This window comes from Cheilinus undulatus, linkage group 10 (assembly GCF_018320785.1).
Source record: "Cheilinus undulatus linkage group 10, ASM1832078v1, whole genome shotgun sequence".
NCBI classification, from domain to species: Eukaryota; Metazoa; Chordata; class Actinopteri; order Labriformes; family Labridae; genus Cheilinus; species Cheilinus undulatus.
Window position 1 is genome coordinate 14,092,737 of NC_054874.1, and position 26,843 is coordinate 14,119,579.

Here is a 26,843-nt window from a genome sequence, read left to right on the forward strand (position 1 = left end):
GGCATGCACCACCACCTGAGGACATGAGCTCCACAGGCACCATCAGTATTCACTATCAGTGGTCCGGCCATTCTCTAACCTGGCACAAGATGGAGCCACCTGATGACAGATATGGAATCTGACCAGTTCATCGTCTTTGCAAGGTTAAGCTTGTGGTCAGCTCACTTTAAAAAGGTCTGGACCATCTTGATGGACTGAATTCTCCATGGTAGCAAAACAAAGCTAACGTGACAGGTCCACTTGATGACAGACACGGAGTCTGTTTAATCCACATGCCTGGAAGGTTAGGGTATTCTACAGAAGCGCCCACGGACAGCCCCAAAAGATGAATCCTCTTTTTTTGACAAAAGCAGCATTTCAACGAGCCAAGTTACTCACTACCAGTCATATGGTATGCCACAAAACACAGAAGTTTCAACTTGCCTCGACATGAATGTTTGGTCTGAACTGCGCTGTAAAGTAGACTGATGAGTGAGTCAAGAATATTTACCCTGTTTAATTTTAAGTGTGCACACTATGCACTCTCACACACAGAGACACTAGACAGTGACCTCATGAGACAGTGATAAAGTTGTTAGAGACACCATGTGAATGAGCCTGCTTCTTTTTATACATCAGTACCACCCACAAGCCAAGGCTAAAAAGGCTGAAGTTCTGTCCCACACACCATGGGCTCTTTGAAATGGAAAAACATTTTCCTCTAATAAAGATGGATGATCCTGGATCAAATAAAATGTCTTTATTTGATACACAAGGCTGCACTGGGCCAAATCACACACATTTTAATACTGCCAGCATCAAGGCTAAAGGTGAAAAAGCTTTTCGCAGCTGGAAGCAAAGAATTTAGAACATCATTAAGCACTAACAAGGCATTAAAACTCCTGTGAGAAGTTTGCTTTTTGTTTTTGCATTTATGTGCCCCCTTCTGGACGAAACAGGTACTCTACTCTTTATGTCTGTTGGGTCTGTGTTTCTTAGTTAATGGTGTCTCTGCAAGCACTGGAGGAAGTGATGCCTGCCAGAAATGCATAAGCACACGTGTCTATGGTTCCACAATTCTCGTCTTTTATTAAAACTAAACATCAACCTCACAAAGACCAGTTATCATACTTGTGCAAACAGCAGCCACACAATCCCTTTCACTACCATTGAGTTTGAAGGTAAAAAAGGAAACAGGAGCTTAGTTAAAGCCATATGGGAAGGAGATAAGGGAGAAATAAAGAAAAGGGGGTGGGAGAGGGATGTGAGAGTGAAAGGGGAGGAGATTGTCAGGTTTAAATTTATGGAAATACAGGAATAGAAGTGGCTGAGGTGCAACCATGCTTGTGAAACTCTGCAAAGAGCACCACTAAAATAATTTGCAGGTATCCAGTATTGACATTTCAAGCTTTCTAAGCTTTCTTTGTAGGTGCACCACACAGATTACTGTGGGGAATCTGTATGGAAGTGTATTCATCACTCACTGGCATCCATAAGTAACATGCTCCTCTACCTGCCCAGGGTAAGGCAGCACAGACCTCAGAGGGAATTCCTTTCCCTGCTGGTGGGAGAGGGATCTGTCTTATTCTATGTTTTTTAAGTGAGTGTTTTTGATAAATATGTCTGACCGGAGAAAACCGAAGAAACACAGACAGAAAAGAAGATATGTCTTCTACATGATTCCTCCTGTTTTACTGACATAATATGTGTTTACATGCTAAGCTTCTGAAACCTGGTACACAAACAGGCAGAGAAAAATCTAAGTGTAGAAAAAAGACTCATGGGGTTGGCAAAAAGGCTTAAGAAATGTATCGTTAGCCTCATAGCATAATTGCCAAAGTCATATTTTAATTTTTTTCAGAAAAAAAAGGAAAAAGAAATTTTGGAAAACACATGATTTTTAATTTATAAGTAAATTCTACCAGATGTGTGAACAAGCTTCTTAAAAAAGAAAAACCACAACAAAGACTACATAACAAATAAAAGTGACTTAATAGATAATACAGATATTAACTAATTAGTTAATAAATGAGATGACTTAGGCATACAGTGATTATGGACTGTAACAAACACTGACTGAAGATACAGGCAATAAGGCACAATAAATCAGAAGCAGTAGGAGAGTAGACAGATATTTATAATATAATATATAATTAAAAATGTATCACACAACTTTCCCCAAAGAGTTAATGCATTGTACATTCATGTGGGGTTTACTTGAGTATTTTTTTAAGATTTATTTTGGGGCTTTTTATGCCTTTATTGACAGAGGAGGACAGTGGACAGAATTGCAAACAGGGGCGAAAGAGCTGGGGAAAACCACTTGGGAAAGTGCTACAGGCTGGATTTGAACCTTGGATCAACGGTGTACATGTGCGCCTTAAACTGCTGGGCCACCTGGTCCACGTCAGGACTTTTCTGAGTCAGTAACTTCACTAATGGTGCAAAAGTGTCTGATGCTTAAAGGCATTCTGGGAAAATTCTGCAGATAAAGAGATGATTGTCAAATAATTTCAGTACAATGACAAAAAATACTTAAAGTGACTGAGTACTGTTTACTTAAAACTAAAAGTGTGTTCTATTAATGCAAAAAAGTCAGTTGTATTAACTTAAAAATAGCTATAGCAGCTACTTCAGCTCTATTTTTCTGACAACTTCTACTGTTTATATATTCAATTTTGAAGTACTTAAAAAGTTGCATGCAAAATTTACCTCAATTTTTTTCAGTGGAGCCATATATCTTTTTAGAGTGTACCATAATATACAATTTTAAAAACATCATTTGAGATATTACCTACTGAATTCACTGAAGATTTCAAACTAACATGATGTTTTTTTAGCCTCTCTCCTTTATACCAAAGATAACAGTTGTGATTTATAATATTAAATACCAATCATGAGATAATGAACCTGTCTCCCATGTGTCATAACAAAAGAGCTGTCAATAAGCACTTGTCTGTAACAAAGTCTTCTGTATGAACAATAAAGAAATCTATCCCCTAAACGTTATCTGATGCCACTGTATTCTACATTGGATTTTTCCCTTCCTCCTTTCTTGACTATTGAGAAAATGATCACAGCACATAAAGACTCTCTGTCACACAAAGAGCCTCTTTGTAAAGCCCAACCACCGGGCCTTTAGATATAGTACACTTTTAATCACAATGAAACATTCCAGCTTTATCCACGATATTTTAAGCTTTGTCAGCCAAAACTTAAACCAACGTGACTCTTCTTCAGAGTTTGAATAGTAACTTCATAAGCAGTCTGGGAAAAGGTGATATAATGCCTGAGAAAATCCCTCCACCAAACCTCTCTCTCCAGCAGGCTAGCCCTCACTGACCCTGTTCTACTGACAGAGGGCGATAAACAGTGAGGTGCCAGCCTATATTTCCCTGAGAGGAGACGATAGAGAGTCTCAGCACAACGGCTTCATTAATTACTCTTTATCCTCAGTACAAGTCTCACATTAAAACTTTCTGAACTCTCTGACCTCTGTCATTTAAATAAACACTCTTGGCTTTTTCACCCATCAAAGGTAATTTTATATAATGTATAGATCTGATTATGAGGTGAAAATCTTATTCATTGTGGAAGTTCTCATTACTTTTGTTTGTTTACGTGTTTATTTGAGGTAAATTTTAATTAGAAAACAATATAACTTGAGGGTACAATTTCTGCAATTTCCTTCTAAAATGCCTACATTGATTAAACCAGTGCTTTTCAAATGGTGTGGTGAGGTACATTGGTATAGAAAAATTAAAATAAGACATGCACATCAGTAAATCAGGGGCTGGATCCAAAAATAGTTGAGGAGAAGGAAAAAGTTCTGTACACCAAGGAGCTCCAATTTCAAGCATTTATTTGTAACCAAGTGACATTTTGAGCCAGGATTATCTTCTTCAGACTTGCTAAGTCTGCTTTCTGCTTGTCCTCCATGAAAACATACTAACACAGCAAACATAGCTTTTTCAGATCCATTAGCTGCAGAAGCTACATAGCTAACACTGCTACATAGCTAAAGCTAAAGATCGAAATGCTCAGGAAGCTAACAATAGCTACGTAAGCTACATAGCTTACATAACCATCTCCATCTGAGATCTACAGTCAGCAGCCAGACTGTCTTGGATTTTCTAGCATGACTGATGTAGGTCAGATCAGGCATGGGAGCATATGCCATTTTTTTGCACTTTGCTGTGTCAACCTTGGTCCTGTACTCCTCCGGCCTCCTGGTGGCCATCGTCCAGGCCTGCACCAGGCCCATGCCCCATCTCTCCCGGTACCTTCCCAGCCACCCCCTGCACGATGCACAAGGTTGTCCCCAGTGTCTAGACCAGCCCACCAGGTCCTGAGCACCTAGTAAGCGGTGAGCTGATTCAGGCTCGGGAAAGCCCGCCAGCTGCTCGAAAAGCGCAGCTGCCATTTCCGTATCTGGCCACTGACTGTTCCCATCCCTGCTCTTCTGAGTATGTTAGCATTAGACACACTTTCAAATGCCCAAAAATGCACAGAAGAGAAGTTGTCTCAACGGTGACCAGCCAGCACCTCTGGCCATCAGTCAGCTTCCAGGCCTCACAAGAGTTTATTAAGACCAGGACCAAGCAGCTTAAGACTCTGAGTCTCAGCTGCATGCTTAGATACTGGAACCGGCTGATGAAACCTCAGCACCACAAGCAACGTTCAACCTACCTGATCAATGCTTGTTGCGCAGGGATTTCCTCTGTTATAGAGTTGGCTTGAAATGACACAGTGTATGCGCGGTTGTTGGAAGCTGCTGTTCTGTTGCTGTCTCTCATTCATGTTTTGTGCTGCTGACTTGTGATGGACCACATTTTTCTCTACCATTGGCTAAGTGGTCTGTCGCCCAAGCTCCATCTGTAACATCACTCCATCCCTGTAATACTGTGGTCCCAACTAGCCATGTAGAGGCGTGCTGCTCAGATCCACCCACCTCCACAGCATACCTGTGTTTTTTAAATGGTGGACTCTGTACAATAAAAACAGCACTCCCTAAGGTGTTGTCATTAAAAAGTAGGCCACCTTTTTCCTTTTCATTGATGAATTTCACACAATAAGGGAGAAAAGCAGTTAAAAAGTGCCCTTAGTGGTTCAGATTGAGCAATCCCAAAGTGCTAGGTCAGTGGCTCTAGGCATGTCCAGGAAAGGTGCTTTTTTAACAGCTTTTCTCCCTCGTTATGCAAAATTTCTGGCAGATGTCTCACCACGTCCTCGAATCTGGTTGGATTGCTGGGGATCTTATTACGACCCACTTTTGTACTGATTATATATCACTCATGCACAAAAGTAGTTACATTATTTACCACATGTTTAAAAAAGTTACCACTAGTTTCAACATCGACTGTTTTTGTGCACTCAGATTTTAACCAAGTCCCTAATTTCCCTCCAACAAACAAAATATGGTTTCCCCTGGAAAATAATAATTCTTGATCAATTCTTCCAGGGTTTTACTTTTCAATAGTTTTTATCCAAATTCTTTTTTAATAAATAACAATTTCCAAAATGTAAAGTCCTGTAAATATTTCAAGCAATCTTTAAAGTTTAACAAAGTTTTTCACCTTACCTGGGACAATCTGTCCTCTATCAGTCTCTGTCCTCCATCAGGACATGACACAACCACACAGGGTGTGCCTTTGATGAGAGTTGAGAATGCTGTGCATGTGTGTATGCCTTGGGTTTGAATTAGAGCAGTGAAAAAATGCCATGGGAATTACTGTATCGATGTGTCCTTGGTGAGTGCATGCATGTGCACAAATTCATGCACTTGAATGCACATTCATGTATGTGCACAAACAGCATTATGGAAAACAGAAGTGATCATTCATTTTACTGATCTTCATTTTCAGGAGTTGAAAATGTGTCTTAAATCTGCTAAATTTAGGTCAAATGAGAGTAAACTGTGATTTTCATTTATTCAAGGTGTAGAAAGGTGTTGCAATTACAATACACATCCTCAGAGGCTGCAGACCGACAGACAGACACAAACAAAATGACAGCAGAACATAAAACTCAAGTACCCATAAAATGTTCAGAGGGTATCAGTAAAAGCCTCCTTATTGGCCACACAGATTACTTTTTTCTAATTGTTAACTACTTGTTTACCACTGTAAAAGATTAATTTAATCACAAATCATTCACCAACTGCATCATGGCATGAAAAACAGAAAAAATGCTTCATAAGAGCGTTATATTCTTGGATTTGTTTGATTCATAGTGCATTTGTGTGTCTTGCAGTATGTTCCAGTAGTTGCATTTGCATTTGTTAAATCTGAAATGTCTCTGAAAATGCTGCATGTTCGTTTCAAAGACTGTTGTTCAGATGCTAATCATTAGGACGTCTCAGTAGCATTGACATTTTGCTTCTGCTCCCAATCATTTGTTACATAAAGAGTCAAAGCTCCCTCTGGTGGAAGTAGTCTAAAACATAACAGGTTCTAGAGTTGATTTGATGCAGACACCCAGGGTTATGGGAAGTTCAATGACTCCTGTGCTGGTGTTTTAAGTTTCTTTTCATCTCATTTTCATTTGTCCACAATGCTGTTTATCATTTTATACTTTCTTAAATAAGAATACTCTTCTCAGAGTACAATGGATCGTTATACTTGCTGGTAACTATGCGTTCACATCATGGCTGCCCCTGTCCCCAGCATTGGTTTGACGTGTTGATTGTGCAAGTTCTTAAAAATTAACACCACTAGTGCAACATGCAGTATGCATGACTGATAGACATATGTTTAAATCTATAGAAACCATAAAAATACAATCCTTTGCAGCTCAAAGGTGACCATGCAACATGGTGACTTTTAGTCCAGCACATATGTGGCTGTTTGTATGGCTTTAGTTCTTCATTGAATACGTATATGATGGGGATTTTATGACATAATTACAAAAAACTAAACAGGGTTACTTATTAGGATTCTTGTCTTTTGTAATGAATGTGGCCAGGTGAAATTCACCAGTTAACGCGGTCACTGATCTAACTAATAATGTTACATCAGAGCATGAACACTCAATCTGCACTTTAATATTTATTATTGATGCTAATATAATGTGAATTAACATTATAACCATCTCAAGTGTCTCCATGTTTGTCATCTACATCCCATACAGTTTTATAAAAGCCTGAGCTCTCCGGTGTACCCTATAGAGGTATCCTGCCCTAAGTGTGGGCCAGGGCCCGCTGGTGAGCCTCAGTGGCACTGAAGTTGGTCTGCGAGAAATATTTACAATGACTAAAATCCCTGAAAAAAGTATTTTTTTAATGAGAATGATATACTAGTTTATGTTTCATATTAGCAAATTAGAGCCAACAGCTTTGATGCAAATCACCTTTTTTTTCATTTGTCAGATTTATAAAACCGGTGTAACAGCTAAACTGGTGACTGTTGTCAATCCAATAAAGATTCAATCATGCTGCTCACATTCAGGTTTTAAGAATCAATCAGTGTCTTCAGAAACGATAATGATACTTGGGAAGAGTTTGCTGGACCACAAAATAAACTTTCAGAAATGAAAATTTTAGTGTCTTTTTGGATGCCTGATTAAAATTAAATAAACAGCTGTGGCTCATTAATTAAACTTTCTAAGCCCACAAAGATTTTCACAAATGTTAATGTATCTGACGGTTGAGCATTCACATCAAAATTTACTGTTTGTGAAATAAAATTAAGACAAATAAAAGGTAAATGTTGAAGTCTTGTGGTAAATTAACCTTGGGCTGCAGCAAACTGAAGTTTGGGAAGAGCTGCATTATTGCTATAATTTCCCTCTTTGGTATCTTGTGAAGAAAATTCCAGTAAATCATGAGAAAATATTTTTCCTCTCACCTGATTTTACTCAGAGCTCCTCAGTGGTCGATGAAGAGAAGCACGTTGACTGAAGCGCGGACACACCCACCCCCACCCAACATCACCATCACAATGGTACGCTTTGGTTTAGCAAACAATGTTTTTATTAATCCATTTGTCAGTTTGTAATATATAAATTACTTTTAAAAACGTGAGAAGCTGATGTACCTTCAAGAAAACACAGGAGTCTTAGAAAACCTTGACTGTGTTCACAGAAGCCACCTTAGCCAGCCGATGTCCGCATTCCCAGAATCCTTTCTGTTTCCTCATACTGTATTTCTCTGGTTTTGTTTTCAGTGACAAAACATCTGCGGACAGAGCTTTTATTGTCGTTTTAAAAAGTTTGTCTTCCTGCATGTGCCAGCTCCCTTTCCTGTCCGTCCTGTGGCGCTCAGTCCATCCAGATCAGTGCAATGGGGGGTGTGGGGGTCTCAAAGCAGCCTTAGCCCTGGGTTTGGGGGAGGAGGGGGAAGAAGAGGAGGGACAACTGGGTGTGTTTGCGGACTAAGGCGTCTGGCAGCGTGTTCACACCCCCTCCTCGTCATCCTCCTCCCGTCAGAGCTCACATCTCATTCGACATGTCGTCGTGCTCTCCTGCCGACAGGTCACCGTTGGCACTGATTGTGGTGCTGTTGTCGTGGTAACCAGGGGGCATGAATGCCAGGCTGTATGGGAAGAGCTTATGGCAGTTGGCTCGATAGGCCTCAGCCGCCTTCTGCTGGTCCTCGCCAAGCTGCCCGTTACGCAGCACCTCCAGCACCTCAGTACAGATCTGCAGGACACAAACACAACAGACACCAAGGTAAAGAAATGAAAGAGAAAATACCTTCATTATTTTGTCTAGACAGTATATATCATCCATGAACTGGGAAATTTGGGAAGACATTTAAGCTGTGGGTCTTTTACAACACCTGATGGCAGCAGGGGTATCACATGTCAGTATCTCTAATCATTTATCATTAACAACTAACACTATTACCACTCAAACAGAGACATAAACTAAGTATCTTCAAAAATAAAAATCTAAACAAACCAGATTTTTAAAAATCCACAAAACTGAAATTGAAGAAACATCTTCCAAACAAATAAAACCATTAACTAATGTAGAGCTCAAGGTCATTATAACTTTGGCACAAACTCGAGTCTAAGCATCTAGAACTGATGGTTTTCTGTAAATCAAGACTCACCTGGATATTCTTCCCAGACAGCGACTCGTCCAGCGCTGTAGCGATCTCACAGGCCATTTTCTCAGAAGAAGGCTGCAGGTAGACCATCATCTTAGCAGCTGCAGAAACAAGAGCAACACACGCAAAGAAGAAATGTTGACTATGGGTGCAGTAGCAGAGGAGTGAGATTTTTATTTATCATCTTTATAGATCATAAATATGATGCCTTTATAAGGCTCTAAAATACATGTGTTTAATTTCTATCATTACAATGTATTAATTTGCCATTCTCAGGAGATATTACACTCTTCTTTTCTGAGTTGCCTTTTATTTTGCACTTTTTTTTCCATGTTTAATACACCACAACTATCACACTTGGTGCTCACACTATAAGGGTCAAACTTGAAGCCACATTGCAGTCAGATTAAAAGTAATAAATGAGAGAATCCTAGAACTAGACCTTTAAATTTGGACTTTATTTGCCTTTAGTACAGATGAGCCAAACTGTAATATCCCTAGTATTTAGGGGATATTATTCTGTTTTTCAAACAAAGATTGTCTGCTAAAACAAAGATTTTCCTTCAGCTGAGTAAACTTGCAGATTTAATCACAAATGACACTGTCTCTCTCATCTTCATGAAAATGATTGATAAATATGCAAAACAGCTGCCCTGCCATCCTGTGTTACTCTTACATTTTATAAACACGACTGCATTTTCCATTTACATTACACTGGATAAGTCTGACTTTTTTAAACTTACTCTTGCTGCATCCTAGGCATAAAATTGAAACCCAGGCTTCACACAAATGGAGCTTAAGTCTAGCAGGTGCACAGGGTGAATCTTTAAGGTAGTCATAACTTCAGACTCTAAGGGCACACATTTTGGTCGAGTGGTTTAAAGGGATACTTCAACATTTTGGCAAATTCGTCCATTGCCATAATTCCAATAGTCTTTGTAATAGGTTCGTTACCTTTAGTTGTCTATGCAAGCTGTTTTTAGATCAGCCGCTGCCGAGTTCGGACCTGCTGTGCCAACTCAATGTAAGCAGTAGTAAGGCTTTCCCTCATCAAACTCATCAAATACTCAATCCAACAAATTCAAAACGCTCTTGTGGACAAGTTGTGACCTGCACATTCACCACGCTATGAAATAATAACGTATAATTGTGTAACATTACGACCATGAAGCAAATAATCTGAACAATTTCTTGTTTAAACCACTGGGTGGAGTGACAGAGTGCAGCAGCCATGCCTGGAGTGTCGTTCCGGCTTTGCATTTAGCTTTAAAACATCTCCGTCTCGTAATGTTCCACGATTATTTCATAGCGTGGTGAATGTGCAGGTCACAACTTGTCCACGAGAGCGTTTGGAGTTGTTGGATTGTGTATTTGGTGAGTTTGATGAGGGAAAGCCGGAATACCATCTGCTTACATTGAGTTGGCACAGCAGGTCCGAACTCTGCAGCGGCTGATCTAAAAACAGCTTGCACCGACAGCTAAAGGTAACAAACCTATTACTAAGACTACAGGGATTATGGCAATGAACGAATCTGCCAAAATGTTGAAGTATCCCTTTAAGCGTACACCATGTATGTGGGCGGCCTGGGTTTGAATCCAGCCTATGGCTCTTTACCGCATGTCTCTCCCCACTCTCTTCCCTGTTTCCGTGTCCATCCACAGTCCTCCTTTATCTAATAAAGGCACGAAAAGGCCCAAAAATAAATATTTTTAAAAAATAAATAACTTCAGACTCTGAGTCAAACAAAATGTCACACCCAGGCATACGACCAGTTGGTGCACTCTGTTGGTGGTGGATACAGATCAAATTATACAAGAAGCAGACTGGAATAAGTGCCTGCCAGTGTGTTTCATTCAACCCTTTTACAAAATGCTTTTCATCAAGTTCAAAGTTGCAGCATTGTTTTAAATTTCTCTGGTAAACAAAAGTTACATCAGGACAAGAGAATCGAAGTTTTGTCTCTTTTCCTCTCTCTGGCTCAGAGGTAATTTCAAACATCATAAACTGTTATCTGACACAGTCTAATCATGTGAAATAACGTTCCATGTGCTGTTAAACCAGAGTGGTAAATATTTTTGAATTTGATCAGTAGTGAGCTCCATCCAGCTTTGAGTTGACTCCTGTAGGAAGTTCATAAAAGGTTACAGACTACTATGGCACCCTAAACAACTCGCAAGTATTTATGAACTTCATCAACATGTCCCATAAAAAGGGGTTACATAATCACATAACAACCAGCAGTACCGTTTTACAGTTTGAGTTCAGAGGTAAACAGCATGATGCCATGCCATCATGCACGTCTGAGTAGTGAGCCTTTGTTTTTTTTGGCAGGTGTGTTGTTTGACAAAAAGCCAAACATCATTAACAGGAGTTCTGTCATCACTTTTTTAACATCTTCGAACACAGGTAATGGAGCTGCTGCTAGAAACAGACACACTCTAAAGGTTTTTATTTTAAACATGCTCACATAACACAACACCTTCTTCATGATGGCATTTCAAGCAATACTGTGGCTATTTTTAAATAGCCGGGGACACTGTATTACCGTATTATATTGTGATTTGGTGTATGTTCATGAGCTAAAATTAGGATCAACTTATGTTGATTAATAATTCTATAATGTGAGCTTATATTGTTATTTTACATTGTAATTTTTTCAGGAGGTCTGATTCCTGTTCACATTAATGCATCTAACAGGGAGCAGGTGGCCTAGTGGTTGAGGGCGCTCCCCATGTGCGCGGGCGGCCCAGATTCGAATCCGGCCTGGGGCCCTTTACCGCATGTCTCTCCCCCACTCTTGACCCTGTTTCTGATTCTATCCACTGTCCTCCTCTATCTAATAAAGGCACAAAAGCCCAAAAATAAATATAAAAAAAAAAAAAAAAAAAAAAAAAAAGAATGCATCGAACCAGGTGTTTGTAGTTTTTGGGTGTCCATCCATATATCCATCTGGGCTATTCTTTTAAATGTGATAACTCAAGAACGCTTTCACAGATTTCCTTCAAACTGTGCACAAATGTCCATTCTGACTCTATGATGAATGGATCAGATTTTGGATGAAAGTGAACGGTCATTAGGCCTCATGGTCAGCGCTTACATTGTACTTTCACTGTCCGGCAATCATATGTTTTGCCACTGTGTGACCTTTGTTTGGATATTTGTTGCGATATCAGCGTGTTGGGTATCAGCTGATACCATGTACCGATACAGTATGGCCGTTAGCATTCAAGCTAGCAATGATTAATGATCAAAGACGGAATTAAAAATACATAAAAAGGCATTCAATACTGATTTGGATTTAATCTTAAAAGCCCCTGAAAGGTAACCTGAGTCTCGAGGCTCACTAGAGAAGCATCATGGATAGGGTCACTGGAATGCAGCAAGGGTTAGCTTGAAAAGGGGAAAAAAGTAAGAGGCTATGATTTATGATTCAAAAGTTCTATTACTTCTAATAACCAGCATCAGCTCTCGTCATATACAACAACGCCAGTCTGGAAGGGTTTAAATTAAAACTGTATTGGATCGTATAGTCTCAGTCATAGTCTTTAGATTAAATGCCTTTTCATTTTAGTCACATTTCAGTAATTTCTAACCTTTATAGTTTTGGTCTAGCTTTAGTCGACGAAAACTCGAAATCATTTTGGTCTAGATTTAGTTAATAAAAAGTCCTTGCATATTAGTCTTTACTTTTAGTCCAGGCATTTATTCTCTTGCCTGGATCTGGTACCAAATCACGGTAGTGTGTTCTGCACTCTGCTTTCTACAGCTGAGAGGCAGAATAGCTACAGATGCATTGCGTTTTGATGGATTTACCCACAGTGGAGCGATAACCTGGATTCTGAATGTCTGACAAAAACTAAATTACATCTTAATTTAGTTTAAGTCATCTTGATGAAAACTAAGTTCACTTTTAATCAGTTCTAGTAATCAAAAACTTAGTTTTGGCTAGTCTTAGTGGAGTCTTTCTCATGGAAAAAAGGCTGTTGACGATCACTTTCAGTCATAGTTTTAGTCGTTGAAATGAACACTGATCAGTGCATAAACAGCTGTACCTGCTAATACCTATACCTGCATTTTCAGAAGTATTGGATGTATTTCGCCCAGAATCAGAATAATGTTAGGTGTGTGTCTGTGTGTGTGTGTGTGTGTGTGCATCATACCAGCCAGTCGGTGTGGGATGGAGCTGGAGTGTTGGCTCAGGTAGTTCTTGTTGAAGCTCTCTGGGTTACTTTCCCCAAACAGTCTTGAGATCTCCTGCTTCAAAACAGTCCTCACCGCTTCCGCCAAGTCTGTGCTTTCACTCACTGTACACACACAAACACAAAAGAAACATTTAACATATCTGCTTTATGCAATGAACAAATCAAACAATAGTAACTGAAAAAGCTCCAAGAGCTTGAAAAGTGGTTTCCCCAAACCCAACTGAAAATACAACTTATAATAACTTATCCAGACTTCCTCACCTGATTTACAGTAGGGGTTGAATAATTGTGATTGCAACTGTAATTGCATTGTTACAACCCTTGATCTGATTATTCAACATGTTCCGCACCAGCTCAGTGCGGTTTGCACTCACCTCCTTTGAAGAAGCGCACTAAACACTGGTGCAGCCACGGGTGGGACGGCTCGATGGCCACGGCTCTTTTTATCGACTGCAACATCAGCAGGTACTTCTCTGGAGGAATGAGGAAAAACAGACAGCTGATGAGTAAAAAAAGTGAGGGAAATGTGGTTTCAAACAGGCTGGAGGAGTCCCTCTGACCTTTCCTGAAGTAGATCTCGAAGGCCAGGAGGTGTGTCTCAATCTTGTTCCGTACCAGGTTCTTCAGTGGGATCAGAAACTTCACAGCCTCCTCCAGAGGATTCTCCGGCTGTGAAAGAAGCTTACACTTTAATTGTTCTGCTAAACAAGCTTTAAAGAGGTTATCATGAACAGGTAGCATCTTCAGATTAGGTTATACTAAGCCCACCTTGGCCAGTTTGTCTGGTATTAGCTCTTCCTTCGGCCCTCCTATCTCCTCATCATCATCCTCCTTTTTCTTTTTCTGGTTCTTCAGCTGTTTCTCCTTCTCTGCATTCTTCTTCTCCTCCTCAAGCTGCGCCTTCTTCTGGGCTCGCCGCTGTTTGTTGCGCAGTTTCTTTAGCTCTTTATCTGTCAGATTTTCTACACAGAGAGAAAAAAAGTAACCAGTATTAGGGCCTGATGGAAAAGAGGGGAATTAATTCACTGATTTTCCTTGGTTATTCACCACTGATTAGTTTAACTTCTCTGCTCAGCTGTGATGCTCTGCTATATGTGCTACAGGCTTTGCTGAGAGGATTGTAGACTATGGAGACAGAGTGCCCTCTGCTGGAAAAACAAAAAACATTTACACACACAGACTGACCAGTGTCAGCCTGGCTCTCCTTGCTGTCATCTGTCAGAGGTTTGTCGTGGAGGGTCAGGTAGATTTGGATGGCGGTTCGAGCAGCTTTGAAATAGAACGGATGCTGCCGCAGGATGTCCTCCAGCTTCAATAGGTCCACATAGGATCGCAACGTCATCTTCCGCATACAGTACGTGTGGAAGTCAAACTGGTCGTCTGTGATCTCCACAAAATGCTGAGGGAAAGGGGGAGGAGAAAGGATAAACAAATAAATGAAATTTAGAATGACTTTCCATACTGATCAGTATGATAAGATAAGATAGACTTTGATGTCCCCCTTAGGGAAATTTATCCTGGACTCTGTCCCACATGACATTATCTGATTTGACAATGCAAGACTTTAGTAGAAATGGTCCACCACAGCCTTCCTTTGTATTTACCTTAATATCTGGAACAGAAGAAGTATCGATATACTGTACTTACTCTAAAGGTTTAGTCTTCCTCTGTGATGACTTCTATTGAGTTCACCCAAGGCCACAACATGCAGTTTCTGTATAACTCTTTTCGTACCATCTGTTTCACCATGAGGTGTTTGTAATCCTTCTAGTGTGCTGCATGCCCACCTCCTCAGGTCACTACTTGTCTTTAATTCAAGAGTCTTTTCAATGGAAACAGCACTCCAAAAGTTTTGATTGCTGGACAGTATATCTCGTTTTGACCTCAGCCAAATTACAGTCATTAAAAGTGCATCTTCAACACTACATTTTCACTAGTAACTCTAGAATTTACCTTAATATCAAACACACATTGAAATATGTGAAATGAAAGTAGGGTCGCCTCTTCACAGTGTAAAGAGTTGATAGCAGAGGGTAGGGGTTAGAAAATGGGGTATGAGTTTAAGAAACTCACCCTCTCGATCTCGTGGCACTTCTTAAGGGCTTCTCCCAGCTTGTTCATGGATTTGTAAGCCAAGGCACACTCTGTCTGGAACCACATGCACTGCATCTCATTCAGGTTCTCTACTGCAGATGTCCCCTCCTGAAAACCCACAAACACAGATCAACACAGTCAACAATCAATCAACACAGTCAAACAGTAACAGCTGATAAATACCCTGTATAACCTTGCATTAATAGGGATTTATGTCGTATTCAGATATTAAGGTACCATGCTGTAATCCTTAATGCTTTTTATGGACACAGTAATGCGCAGCTACTGATAACGGATATCTCAGACTGCAGACAGAGGTGGTCAGAAATGGTTTAATCTCCAGATCAGATTGGCTGTGTAGACAACGCACATTGGCATGCATTAAAGACTGGCCCTCAACCTACTTCACCTGTTCTATCCAAACTAAAACATGGCTTTATTTATTATCATCCAGCCTCAGGGGAATTGATGAGAATTGTGGTTGTTTTAAGAGATCCAGATTGTTTGTACCAGCTCAGTTATAACCAAAAGTAACAGTGAAAGAAAAAGGAGTTGGCAGAAGCGAAACCTGTATACTCCTAACCCCTTCTCACTTTTGGCCCATTATTATTTCAACAAACACAATTATTTAACCTTGTATTAAAAGTTAGATAAATTATTCTTAAAAAGTTTTCTAGTGGTAAAGGAGCACCTGTCTCTTACCCGTGTGAACTTAGAGCACATCTCCTCTGCTTCTTTGATGAGGCCAGCCTTCAGCATGTACTTGGCACACTTTGAGTTGATGAAGCGGTCGGCAGTGTCGAGGGCCTGAGCCTCGTCCATCCACCGTGCTGCCTCCTTAATGTTCCCTGCATGCTGCAGGGCACAGAGAAGGAGAATGATTAAAAGTGTAAGAGAAGATTCTTTGACAAGTGACAAAATAAAGTGAAGCAGATAATACCATCACTTGAATCATTAAAATATTCTACAATATGAAGTTACTTCAAGTTTTTTTTTTTTTTTATGTTAAGAGAAAACAGAACTAAAGGGTTTCTTTTTAGTTAAAAACTGTCCGTAACTGGCAACATGCGTAACCTTGTGTGCCTGTTCACGGATACACCTTTAAGTCCCACAAAGCATTAACAAAATTATGGGCGCAATTTCTAACATATTTACATAATTTGAAAAAACAACCAATACATGTGCCCTAATAAAAGGATAAGTGCTCAGCGAAGAAATCATTGGATGCTGATGATTTTGTTTTTATTCATTGATGATTTGACTGACTGATGATTAAAAAAAGTTACACTTTAAGGCATAGGCAATTATTTCAAAGAAAGCTCTAAGCTTTCAAATGTGTTTTATTTCATGTCTCTATCTGCTACCGAGGTCAATTTTATTAAATCTTGACATTTTACGCAGTTTTGTGAGAAAACCCTCTGGTTTATTGGATGGTGTTTTCAAATGTTACTTAGGTTTAAGAGGGTATTTTTAAGCAACCTTTGGCATAAATTGGTTTAACCAAATTAGACCCTTAAAAGCCAGCATGCCATAACTAATGGTTTGGATAATGATGGTTTGGTTTGACTACAGAACATGCCAAAACATCCTAAGTGAGACGAAATGAGACTTTCTGAGTCCACTTATTCTTCCAGACTTAACACTACACCTTGTAGATCTTAGCCTTGACAACGAAGAGCTCGATGAGTGTGGGCGTGCTCTCGATAGCCGTGTTGATGTACTCCAGAGCGAGGCTGTGCTGGTCTATGAAGTCAAAGTGCTGCGCCAGGAAATACTGCACCCACAACAGGGTGGTGGGGGGCTCCTCCTTCCCATCATCTGCATACACATTTTACACAATCAGCTCCAGAAATCTGCTGTCTACATGTGATTTGATGTTTTGGAGTCATAAGTATGTCAAAATTAAACAACTAAAAGAAGGTGGATGAAGGAGAAAAACTCACCATTTTCACTAAACATTCGACAGCTTCTTAGACATGTTTCAAAGCCAACTACTAATTCTTCAATGATTGCAACCTGCATGACAACAAAAAAGTCCAATGTTATTGTTAATAACAAAAATTGAGATGTCTTTCAACATGATAACTAAAGTAGTCCTAAACCTCCTTCTTAAATATCAGTGATGCAGCCTTTGATGCAGGAGCAGGCAGTCCAACAATGATAGCATCTTAGTGCATTTGTGTAGCATTTGTCACATTTCTAAGACTGTTGGGAATCTGAATTGTTTGATCTAAAATTTTGGGAGTCTAGGTAAGTGTAAGGAGGGAAAAATATGTCAGCTCTTTCTGTAAATGAAGCTCAAACATTAAATAGGAGCCTGCCTTACCTTCTCTTTGTCGGTGTAAAGGGATTTGAGGGTGGTGAAGACAGGCGGACAACCTTTACTAAAGTTCATCCTCAGGTAGCTGTCTAAACATTCACGAAACTTCTCCCCTGGCCAACACAACACACAGTAAAAGTACAGTGCAACGTGAGGTTTGTACTGAAGTATAGCACAGAGTAACCACAATTATGACTCAGAATAGGGCTGGGTGATATGGACTAAAAGTCACATCGAGCAAGGGAAACCCCTGCTACTGTTAAAAATGATGTGTGTAATGCTGTGCCATGTTTACCTGTGAGAAAATTAAGAGGCAGTCTTCTGGGAACTAGGCCTTTAGGAAACTTCAGCCAAGAGTCTTCGTAGATCTTATGATGCTCATCTATACTTCCTGGACAAATACACATTTACACACAGTGTTATGACCATAACATCTCCACAGCAATTATTGCATTCCCCTCGTGCCTAGTGTTTGATTACACAACAGATTTGAACACAGTTTGTTGGAGTATCTAAGTATGAGAGGAAGTAAACACTGAGGATTAGGAGTTAGTGATCACAACTTCCAAAGGATAAAGAAGAAAATTCCTTATGTTTACAGGGCTAAACAGAAAGCAGAATCCCATTATTAGAGGTTTTTCCAATTATCCTGGCCGATAATTGTATCAGCATTTTAGTCTACAAATCACAGATAAAATTGATCAATTAGAAAAGGCGCTATTTAGGCTCTGCTGGAAGGTGTGTGGTCCCCCTCTGGCTTTATTTTCACCATCCAGTCTCACCAATGTCCCACCCACAACACTATCCGATTGGCTGGATGTCACACAAGTCCTGGCCAATCAACACTGAAGCCTGGGTGTCCTTTGGGGCTTTTCCATTACAAGGGGCGGCTCGGCTCAACTTGGTTTGACTCGGCACAGCAGCCCAGCGCAGCAGGGGATTTGCTTTTCCATTACAACTAAGCCATCCGTTTGAGGGCACGTCTAGAGCTGATGACACAGCATTTTGAGCCCTCCTCGATCTCATCTACAGTGTGATTTCTGCACTGTCTGACCTGATTGACTTCACATCGTTTTAAAGCAAAAATCAAACTGTAGACTGACAGCGCTGCGTGCCGCTCCCCTCCCATTCTCTCTGTCTCTCTCTGCGATCAATAAATGAACAATAATTCAGGCTTATCATCAAAAAGAGAAAATTTTCATGCATAGAAGTTAAGAAACAGTCTTCTGATAGTTGATTTATGGGTCTCTAGATAGCAGAAAATGAACATTACCATAGTTTTTTGCAATAACAACATGCTTTAAAACAGGCTTTACTTAACACTTAATAAATGAAAGACTGACTGTCATGGGCTAAATATTTTAAACATCTCCAGCATTTTATTTTTCAAAATTTTAGAATTTATTTGTCAATAAGAAGGGGTAAGGGTTATACTTTTGTTATTAGTAGGTACAGAAAAAATTGTAATCTTCTGTGCCTGGTCAGTCCTAAATTTTTCTCGTCAGTGTGAGAACTCAAGCCATACACAACTATCGGGCTGCAGTACCGGCTGCCATTAGACCACTACTGTCAGTCCAAGCAGGGGCAGGGATAAAACGTGTCTCCCCGTGGGCTGAAAATCTTTAACCAGAAGGCGGGATATCAGAAGCAGAAGAGGGGAAATCCCTCTCTGCAAATCGCATCCTTTGACGTCACCCAACTGCTTTGATGACAGGGTGGCACGCTTGAAGGCAAGGCTGGCTTGCTTTGGTCCTGTTCGAGAGCAGGGCCAAACTGGTGATGGAAAAGCAAATCAGCATGACTTGGTTTGGGTGTACTGCATCACTTCCCATTTCCCAGATGCTGCTGTGTTGCTGTGTGCTGCTTGTCTTGTTGACAGAGCTAGTGCAAAACTGTCATCCTGGTGTTATTTTTTCACCATGTAAGTTTATTTTTGTCACATTATATTACATTTTCCTTATCGTAATAAAAACATTTTAGTTCTAAATATCAGTTATTGGTCTGACGAGCTGCTAATAATTGTAATCAACCCTGAAAAACAATATCGGATGACCCCTATCACTGGATTATTCATAATAATTCAGTGGAAATATTTGATTTTGGGAGTGCTTTTTTACTGAATGAAGAGTCTCCAACAATACTGGAATGGATCCAAATGTTTTGTGAAATTTAGACAATGGACCACTGACTTTATTTGGTAAGTGCAAAAGATCAAAGGCATAACGATGCTTTTCAGGGGGCAGTGTTTACCTGGCTTTAAGGCTTTTTCCAGGCCTTGGTAGTAGGCCCAGTTCTCAGGGTTCCTCTCCTGGAGTCTCCTGTAGACTTCATAAGCCTCTTCAGGCCTTTCCAGTTTCAGCAGCAGCTCTCCTGCACACAAACATGCACGCACATAAGCAGTTAGCCCATAAAAAGGCTGTACGATGGCCGTAAGCCTACTTGGTAATCCTTAAATTCTTTTGTTATTGTATATGCTTCTACCTTATGTGTACGGATTCACTTTCTCATAAAAACATTATCAATATTTTAATGCTGTTAGACATCTGCTAAACATGACATTTTTAATCCAGTCTGTTCAGCATAATCATGTCACTCATCTTTTCAACCAACCTCTGGTTTCCTCCACAGCCAGTTTGTCACAGATCTGTTTCTCATAGTTATTGAGGTGATCAAGGGCCTCCTTGTGCAGACCTGCCTCTCTCAGGACCTGGTTCTGATACAGCAGCAGCTCACTATACTCATAGTCCACCTTGTCTGGAGACGTCTGCACAAACACACAGAAGAGAGAGGGATCAGTGACCTTGTTTATACCTCCCATAAACATCCATCCTAGAGCAATGTTATTGAAACGATGCAGAGTTTAGTTATGCCAGAGTGGATATAATTATGATTCTAAATCAACCCTTATAGCTCTAATGAGCATTTTTTGTTTATTTTTACCTACTTGCTGTGTTTTGCGGAACTCCTCGACGATCTTGGCCGCCATCTCAAAGTCCTCCAGCAGGTGATAGGCAACAGCGTACCCAATCCAGGAGGCTCGCTGAGCCGGACGCAGCTGCAGCAGCTGGTACCGTGTTTCCTGGAGAAGAAGAGAACCACGGCTCAAAACACACAGATATAAACAACAATATCCTTTTTTTTTGCAACCCTTGCTTAAACATACAGCTGGACTGATTGACATATTAAAGCAAAGATAAAGTAGGACATCTTTTAAAAATGATTAAAAATTAGAAACACATCACATGAAATTGGCACTTCTTTTGATACTACGGCAAAAAAAGTTCTGGGCATGAAATATTGGATAATTTTCAACACAAAATGTTGAATTTAAATTATTAGGCTGAAGTATCAAGAATTTGACCCTTGCTGATCAACAGTACCACTGAATAAATATATATCTAAGATTTCATCTGAATAAAGTAGTCAGAGGGTTTAGTTACCGTTTAAAAAAAGTGATCTGTGGTAGCCTGCCAGGAAGGACAAAATGTGTGGCTTATTTAAAACTGTCCAGCCTTGCTGAAAGCAAAATAAGTCCACTTTTTATTAGAGATCTGGATTATTTGGCTCAGCTCAGTAATAAGAAAATAAGAGCCAGTCCTTTGGCTTCCAAAAAGCTCTTTATTTGGTAACATTTTGCATTTTTATATCCATTAAAAATGGAAAAAAAAGAAAAGATTTTGAACAGAAGCTAGTTCCTGTTCAGCACAGCATATAAAATTTGATCAACCACTATAGAATCCCCCATCGCTTTAGTAATAGCTATCTGCAACTTTCTCCTGATTAAAAATCCTTTTTTTCAGACGAAGTAACACTGCTTATTTGGAAGGTATTGCAGAGCAATCTTGATCTTCATCTGGCTGCAAAAAAGATAGTTAAGAACATGGCTGTGATGCACATGCCTGCATCCAATGGGGTGTTATATACTCACACTGAGCAAGAAACCATTGCATGCATGCCTAAAACAATAAGTTTGTTGTGATAAATTCAGACTTGGAAATTTGCGTATTGCAAGTGCTCCTGATGTAATAACTAGGGCTGTGTATTGGCTAGAACATAGCGATACAATACATACCCTGATACAGTGGTGCTGATAAGATACATTGCAAAACTATAAGCAAGGGGATATATTGTGTTTTCTTTTAAATAGTATTACATTTTACATATACATCCAACATAACACTAATTTTTATGCAATCTGAACAAATTACATCTGCCTCAATATCAAATAATGATAAAACTGGAGTGTACTGGGAAGTCCTAATTGATACTGAAGTCTAAAGTTGTGGTGTCATGAATCTGCTGACCTCAGCATCCTCCATCCACTCTCGTCCTGCATCTCATCCCCAGACAATGCTTTGAAAAAGCCCCTTACCCTATATCCCTCCAGGTCCCTCATCTGGATCTGCAGCAGGGAGAGGTCTCTCAGGATCTGCAGGTTGTCCTTGTCCCATTTCAGGGCATTGCGGTAACACTTAATAGCCTCGTCGTACTTTTTGTCTGAGCGCTGTAGCAGACCATACACGTGCCAGCCTGGGAGAACCAGTTGTTCAGGAAACACACATGATGATAGGAGCTCACCAGAAGCCTGTACTACAAATACCAGAGGATCTTGGGTTTATTCAGGTTTCTACTGAGGATGGGAAAATTTTTCAATTAACAGTCATTATTTTATAAAAATTTCAAATAATTTTTCATCACTTCTTAATTTTTTCTTATTATTTTTAACTGACACCTGGTTGCAATGCAGTACTACAGCCTGTGGGCAGCTAAAGCACATCCGACTGATTTTTGCTAACCAGCATTAATTCACAAAATAAGAGGAGAGATTTTATAAAACTTACATGAAATTAATGCATACATCATGGTTCATACTGCAGCACATTAAGTATATAAATGGTTAATAATGTGGGTTTGTATGTTAATTGCATGGTTTTGTTTAGTCTGTGTTTTTTCCTATCACTTCATTTTGTTCTCATCTCTGAAAAGTGTGCACATCAGTGCAAATCCTCTCTCTGTGCTCCATCACAGTCTCGGTTTTAAAGGCTATTTTAGGTGAAAGAGGCTTTGTGTTTATTTATATATGAAGCGAGAAAGTGTAAGGAGTGGCAGTTCAGAATTTAATCCAAGAATTCTTCGTAATTTTGAAACAGAGCTTTGCTTGAACTTATCCCTAGTTCCCATTAGCATGTTCATATAAAAACAGGCGTGTCAGCAGCAGTTGACCAACAGATTGCCGTAATCACAAACTTAGAGAAAATTATGATTTCACAAAAACTAAAATCACTGCTGCGTAGAATTTGACTAAATAAAATGACAGTAAAAAAACAGTGTGAAAATGAAGCCACATTACATCAGTTTTACAACAGATGTGACTGGGATTTACTCTTAAGAAGGATACAGACATGGCTTTTGAGGTCATTGCGCAGGCCTCTTCTCACCAGCTCGTAGGCCTCCTCCTTCTTACCCAGACAGTTGAGGGTTAAACCCTTCATCGCCAGCGTCTCTGGAACACAAATGGGGAGAGTTGAGGTGTGAGACACTTAGAGCTGTAAGAAATCCCACTGATAATTCACATTAACAGATGGACATAAGAATAGTGCCTGTTAAGTCCTAGGCAATCAGTCATCACCATCAACAGCATATATTTTTGTACAGTAAACCCAGCATGCTTGTCAGTTACAATATTAAAAGGCAGCGAGTAGACAAATGTTGTGTTGATATCATACTTTTTTAAAGAAATGGCTAAAATTCCATATCAAAAATATTTTGTGCCTTTTATGTGGCGGGGTCATGGGGTGTCACATTTTAGTGGCGGTAGGGGAAACACTTTATCAAACAGAAAAGTTGTTGTAATCATATGTTTTGTTTTTATACCTAAACCCTTATGTTAAAAGAAGAAAATTCTTCACTGAAAGCTGAAAGTGCACAGTGTTTCTCAGCATCCTGCTTGTTTTGTGTGAGGGTCTCTGTGTCTTACCTCCATGCTCCGCAAACTTTGGGTTGCCCAGGATCTGTTTGCAGAACTTCAGACCGTTTCTGTACTGCTTGTGCTCGTAACATCTCTGCAACAAAAGACAAAGCAAACTTTAGATCAGGCATCTGGTGGACCAACTGCTTGCTTTCCTTCCCTAACCCTCACAGAGTCTGGTTAAAGTGCAAGAAAAGGACACTATTGCAAAAGCAGCGCCTGAAATGACTCGACATTTCTGCTGTGATAGAGTGCAAAGAATCACACAGACCTAAAATGGCCTTTGTGGTATATTAAGATGTAAACACACAGATACATTTAAAAAAAACAGATCACAATTATTATCCCACATCACTCAGCCCTAATTGGCACTGCTCCTTATATATTCAAACCTATCATACAAGAACGTATAGTTTTTTCAAGTTTTGGTACTTTTTAGTACTTGCAATCATTAATGTACCTAATCACCTCATTTGCAAATTAACAGCCTTTTTCTCTATGTAATTAATATTGTTATTAATATTTATTATCACTGTTTTGAACATTTACACCTCTGCCTTTGAGCAAAGTATGTTAATATTCAGCTTTACATCTTACATTGAAAAGACTTGGAACTAGGGCTGTCAAGAGTATTCAAGTTAATTGTGGTTAAGGTCCACAATAAGTGCACTCATATCTTTTAATTGCAATTAATCACATGCTTTTTTTTTGTCCCTTTAAACACACTTTGGTTGAGGAAACATTAGCGTCTCCCTGTAGCCATATGTAAAATAAATACACCACTGCTCCTTAATGTCTCATTTCACTTTAAAAACTCACAGGTAGCTCAGTGGACAAGTCAGAAGTCATCTGGATCTTTTTACATTCTCTAATTTCATTTTCAATCCATAGCAAGTTCCTTTTTCCACAGTTAAGTCAATGTGTAAATCTACCTCTATAAGTAGGTATCTGTATCCAAACAGGAAGTCAATTATCCTTTGTATAAGACAGTAGTGATTGCAAAAAATGATAGAAGAACGGTTTGAAAGGCAAAATACTTGAAATTCATAATGCATTAAAAAAGTTGTGATTAATTGCAGTTAACTACCGAAATTCTAAGATCAACTGTGATTGAAAATTCAAAACTTTTGACAGCCCTGCCTGAAACGTTTAATTCTGAATGGGTTTTTATCATGTCTTAACTTTAAAAACAATTAAACTCAATATCTGTATGCTATTTTATACATTTTTCATTATATTCTGAAAGCGTATTTACTGTGTATTTATTCTTCTGTTGGTTTACTTTCTTCGTAAACGGCAAATGTAACACCACAATTTGGGCTAAATTAAGTACAGCAGTTTATTTAACTATCATTAAACTGACAGTGATAGTATTGTTATAATAAAGGGGTTCTTGCAACAACTTTCGAAGAATTTGACAACCTTAATCCAAATGTTGGAAAACTTTTTTTCGGCAGTTACACTAAATAACTTTATAAACACAAGCTATGCACTATAAATCCTGGTGAATAATCCGCCTACAGTGAGTTGTGTATGGCTGTCATGTGTCAGGCAGCTTTGTCATTGATATACTTTGCTTGCGTTACAACGCCAATGCTGAATTAATACACTTTACTATTGGTTGGCAGCCAACAATGCTGTTTCCTTAATGACTTTCGGTCGTAAATTCCAGAGACGTGGTAATTACACAGCGTTTAAAGTGCTGAATCTTTTCGCTATAGCTCGACAAACTCCCTAGCTACTTGCTCTGACTGCTACAACTAACGGCTACTCTGTAAACTAGCATTAGCTGCATGCTAACGTTATCTGAGGCATTTAGCCTACCAATATTCTCTTGAAGAGAGCATTCTCCTTCGGTGGTAGAGTGATTGTGGGCATTGTGCTGGCTTCCTATGCCTCTGCCGGTTTACACATGAATGATATCCTCTTGGAGTCAGAGATCCTGGCTGTTAAAGTCTCTTCAGGCTTCTCTCTCCCTCACGTGTTAAAGCCGAGGCCCCCTTCCGAGGAAAATGGCCGCTGCGCTTCTCCTCCGGGTCAGGCTGCTCGCTGACCCTGCGTTCACGGGGTGTGGGAATTATCGGAACTATTTGATCCGACTGGTTATGTTCAAGTGACGACTCCATTATATTAAATAAATATTTTAAAGTACTGTATTAGCCTGTTTCCCTGCAAACGCAGCTGACACAGTTTGCGTCACACCAAACATTAAGCCCTCACAAAAGAAAAAGAAAACAGAGCTATAGATAACGAATTGGTTATGTTAGTCTGCATCTATAGGTTCCGAGGTAAATGGAACGTTACATATAGACAAATAAATAAATATATAAATAAATAAAGCTGCAGTTTTATGGAAAAGCTATAATTTGGTGGAATCAAGTCAACTGATTTCAACAGAAAGGTCGTAAGAGAATATAGACTTAATTTTAATAGACAAAAGTAGCAATTTTATGCCGAAAAATGTTGGTAGATGACAAGGATAAAGCCCTTATATTATTATCAAAGGATATTATATCTTTAAAAAAAATCACAACTGTGTGTGAATAAGGATGTGCGATTATGAGAATATATACGAAAATAAAGTATAACTGAGAGATTTAAGTCGTACTTTTATGGGGACAAGAAGGATATTTCAGAATTTTACAAGAGTAGGACATTTCTTAAGTACTGATCAGTACATAAGATAACGTTTACAAACATTCTTCCCAGCAATCTTTACATTTTGGTTCAGGAGAGATTAATTTTGCACAACAACTCTTATGTTGTACCATTTTTGGCATCGATTATTTAAAATTTTGGGGGGTGGTATGGAAATGTACACAAATTTACACTAACCAACTCAACCACTCATGTTATCAGAATAAAACATACAACTTCAAAGTATTTTGTTTAAGTTTTTTTCTTTTTATTGTTTAAATTTTAGATACCTATAGTTCAGGTGCCTGAGTTTTGGTAACAGGGTTGCACCAAGCTCAGCATACAACAAATGTAAAATCCAATCAAAATGTGTCTTTGATGCCTGAATTATACCATACAAGCTATTTAATGGTTTATCGCCAGTATTTAGTAGATAATGTGAGATCTTTACCGAACAACTGATTTTTCAGAAGTTTTGGTGGCTAAAGTGTCCTCCAATTCTGGAATGGCCCAAGAGTCATAATATTCAGGGAGTTAAGCTATATCATTTTTTTACGAGAATCGACCTGTTTAAGAATAAAGATGCAATAACT

General features: G+C 39.3%; 1 protein-coding gene across 1 annotated transcript; it reads right to left on the minus strand.

The window, feature by feature from the left end:
• Positions 1–7,931: 7,931 nt before the first annotated feature.
• Positions 7,932–25,619, minus strand: LOC121516723 (N-alpha-acetyltransferase 15, NatA auxiliary subunit-like). The gene is made up of 20 exons (XM_041798124.1): positions 25,438–25,619; positions 23,623–23,707; positions 23,044–23,148; positions 22,018–22,175; positions 20,590–20,724; positions 20,256–20,409; positions 19,896–20,015; positions 17,941–18,036; positions 17,652–17,758; positions 17,269–17,341; positions 16,974–17,143; positions 16,028–16,180; positions 15,305–15,433; positions 14,417–14,630; positions 14,000–14,193; positions 13,792–13,900; positions 13,606–13,704; positions 13,190–13,333; positions 9,032–9,129; positions 7,932–8,616 (listed from the first exon to the last, which is right to left on the minus strand). The coding sequence occupies exons 1-20, from the start codon at positions 25,489–25,491 to the stop codon at positions 8,407–8,409; spliced, it is 2,607 nt and encodes an 868-aa protein (XP_041654058.1). The 5' UTR covers positions 25,492–25,619; the 3' UTR covers positions 7,932–8,406.
• Positions 25,620–26,843: the final 1,224 nt, after the last annotated feature.

Excerpts from the sequence above, each read along its gene's own strand:
- LOC121516723 (XM_041798124.1), bottom strand. The coding sequence starts at position 25,491 with ATGCCCACAATCACTCTACCACCGAAGGAGAATGCTCTCTTCAAGAGA. Across the intron at positions 20,016-20,255 it reads GGCTGTGGAGGAAACCAGAG|GAGAGCTGCTGCTGAAACTG; the intron begins GTTGGTTGAAAA and ends GTTTGTGTGCAG. Across the intron at positions 14,194-14,416 it reads GGAGAGCCAGGCTGACACTG|AAAATCTGACAGATAAAGAG; the intron begins GTCAGTCTGTGT and ends CTCTCTGTGTAG.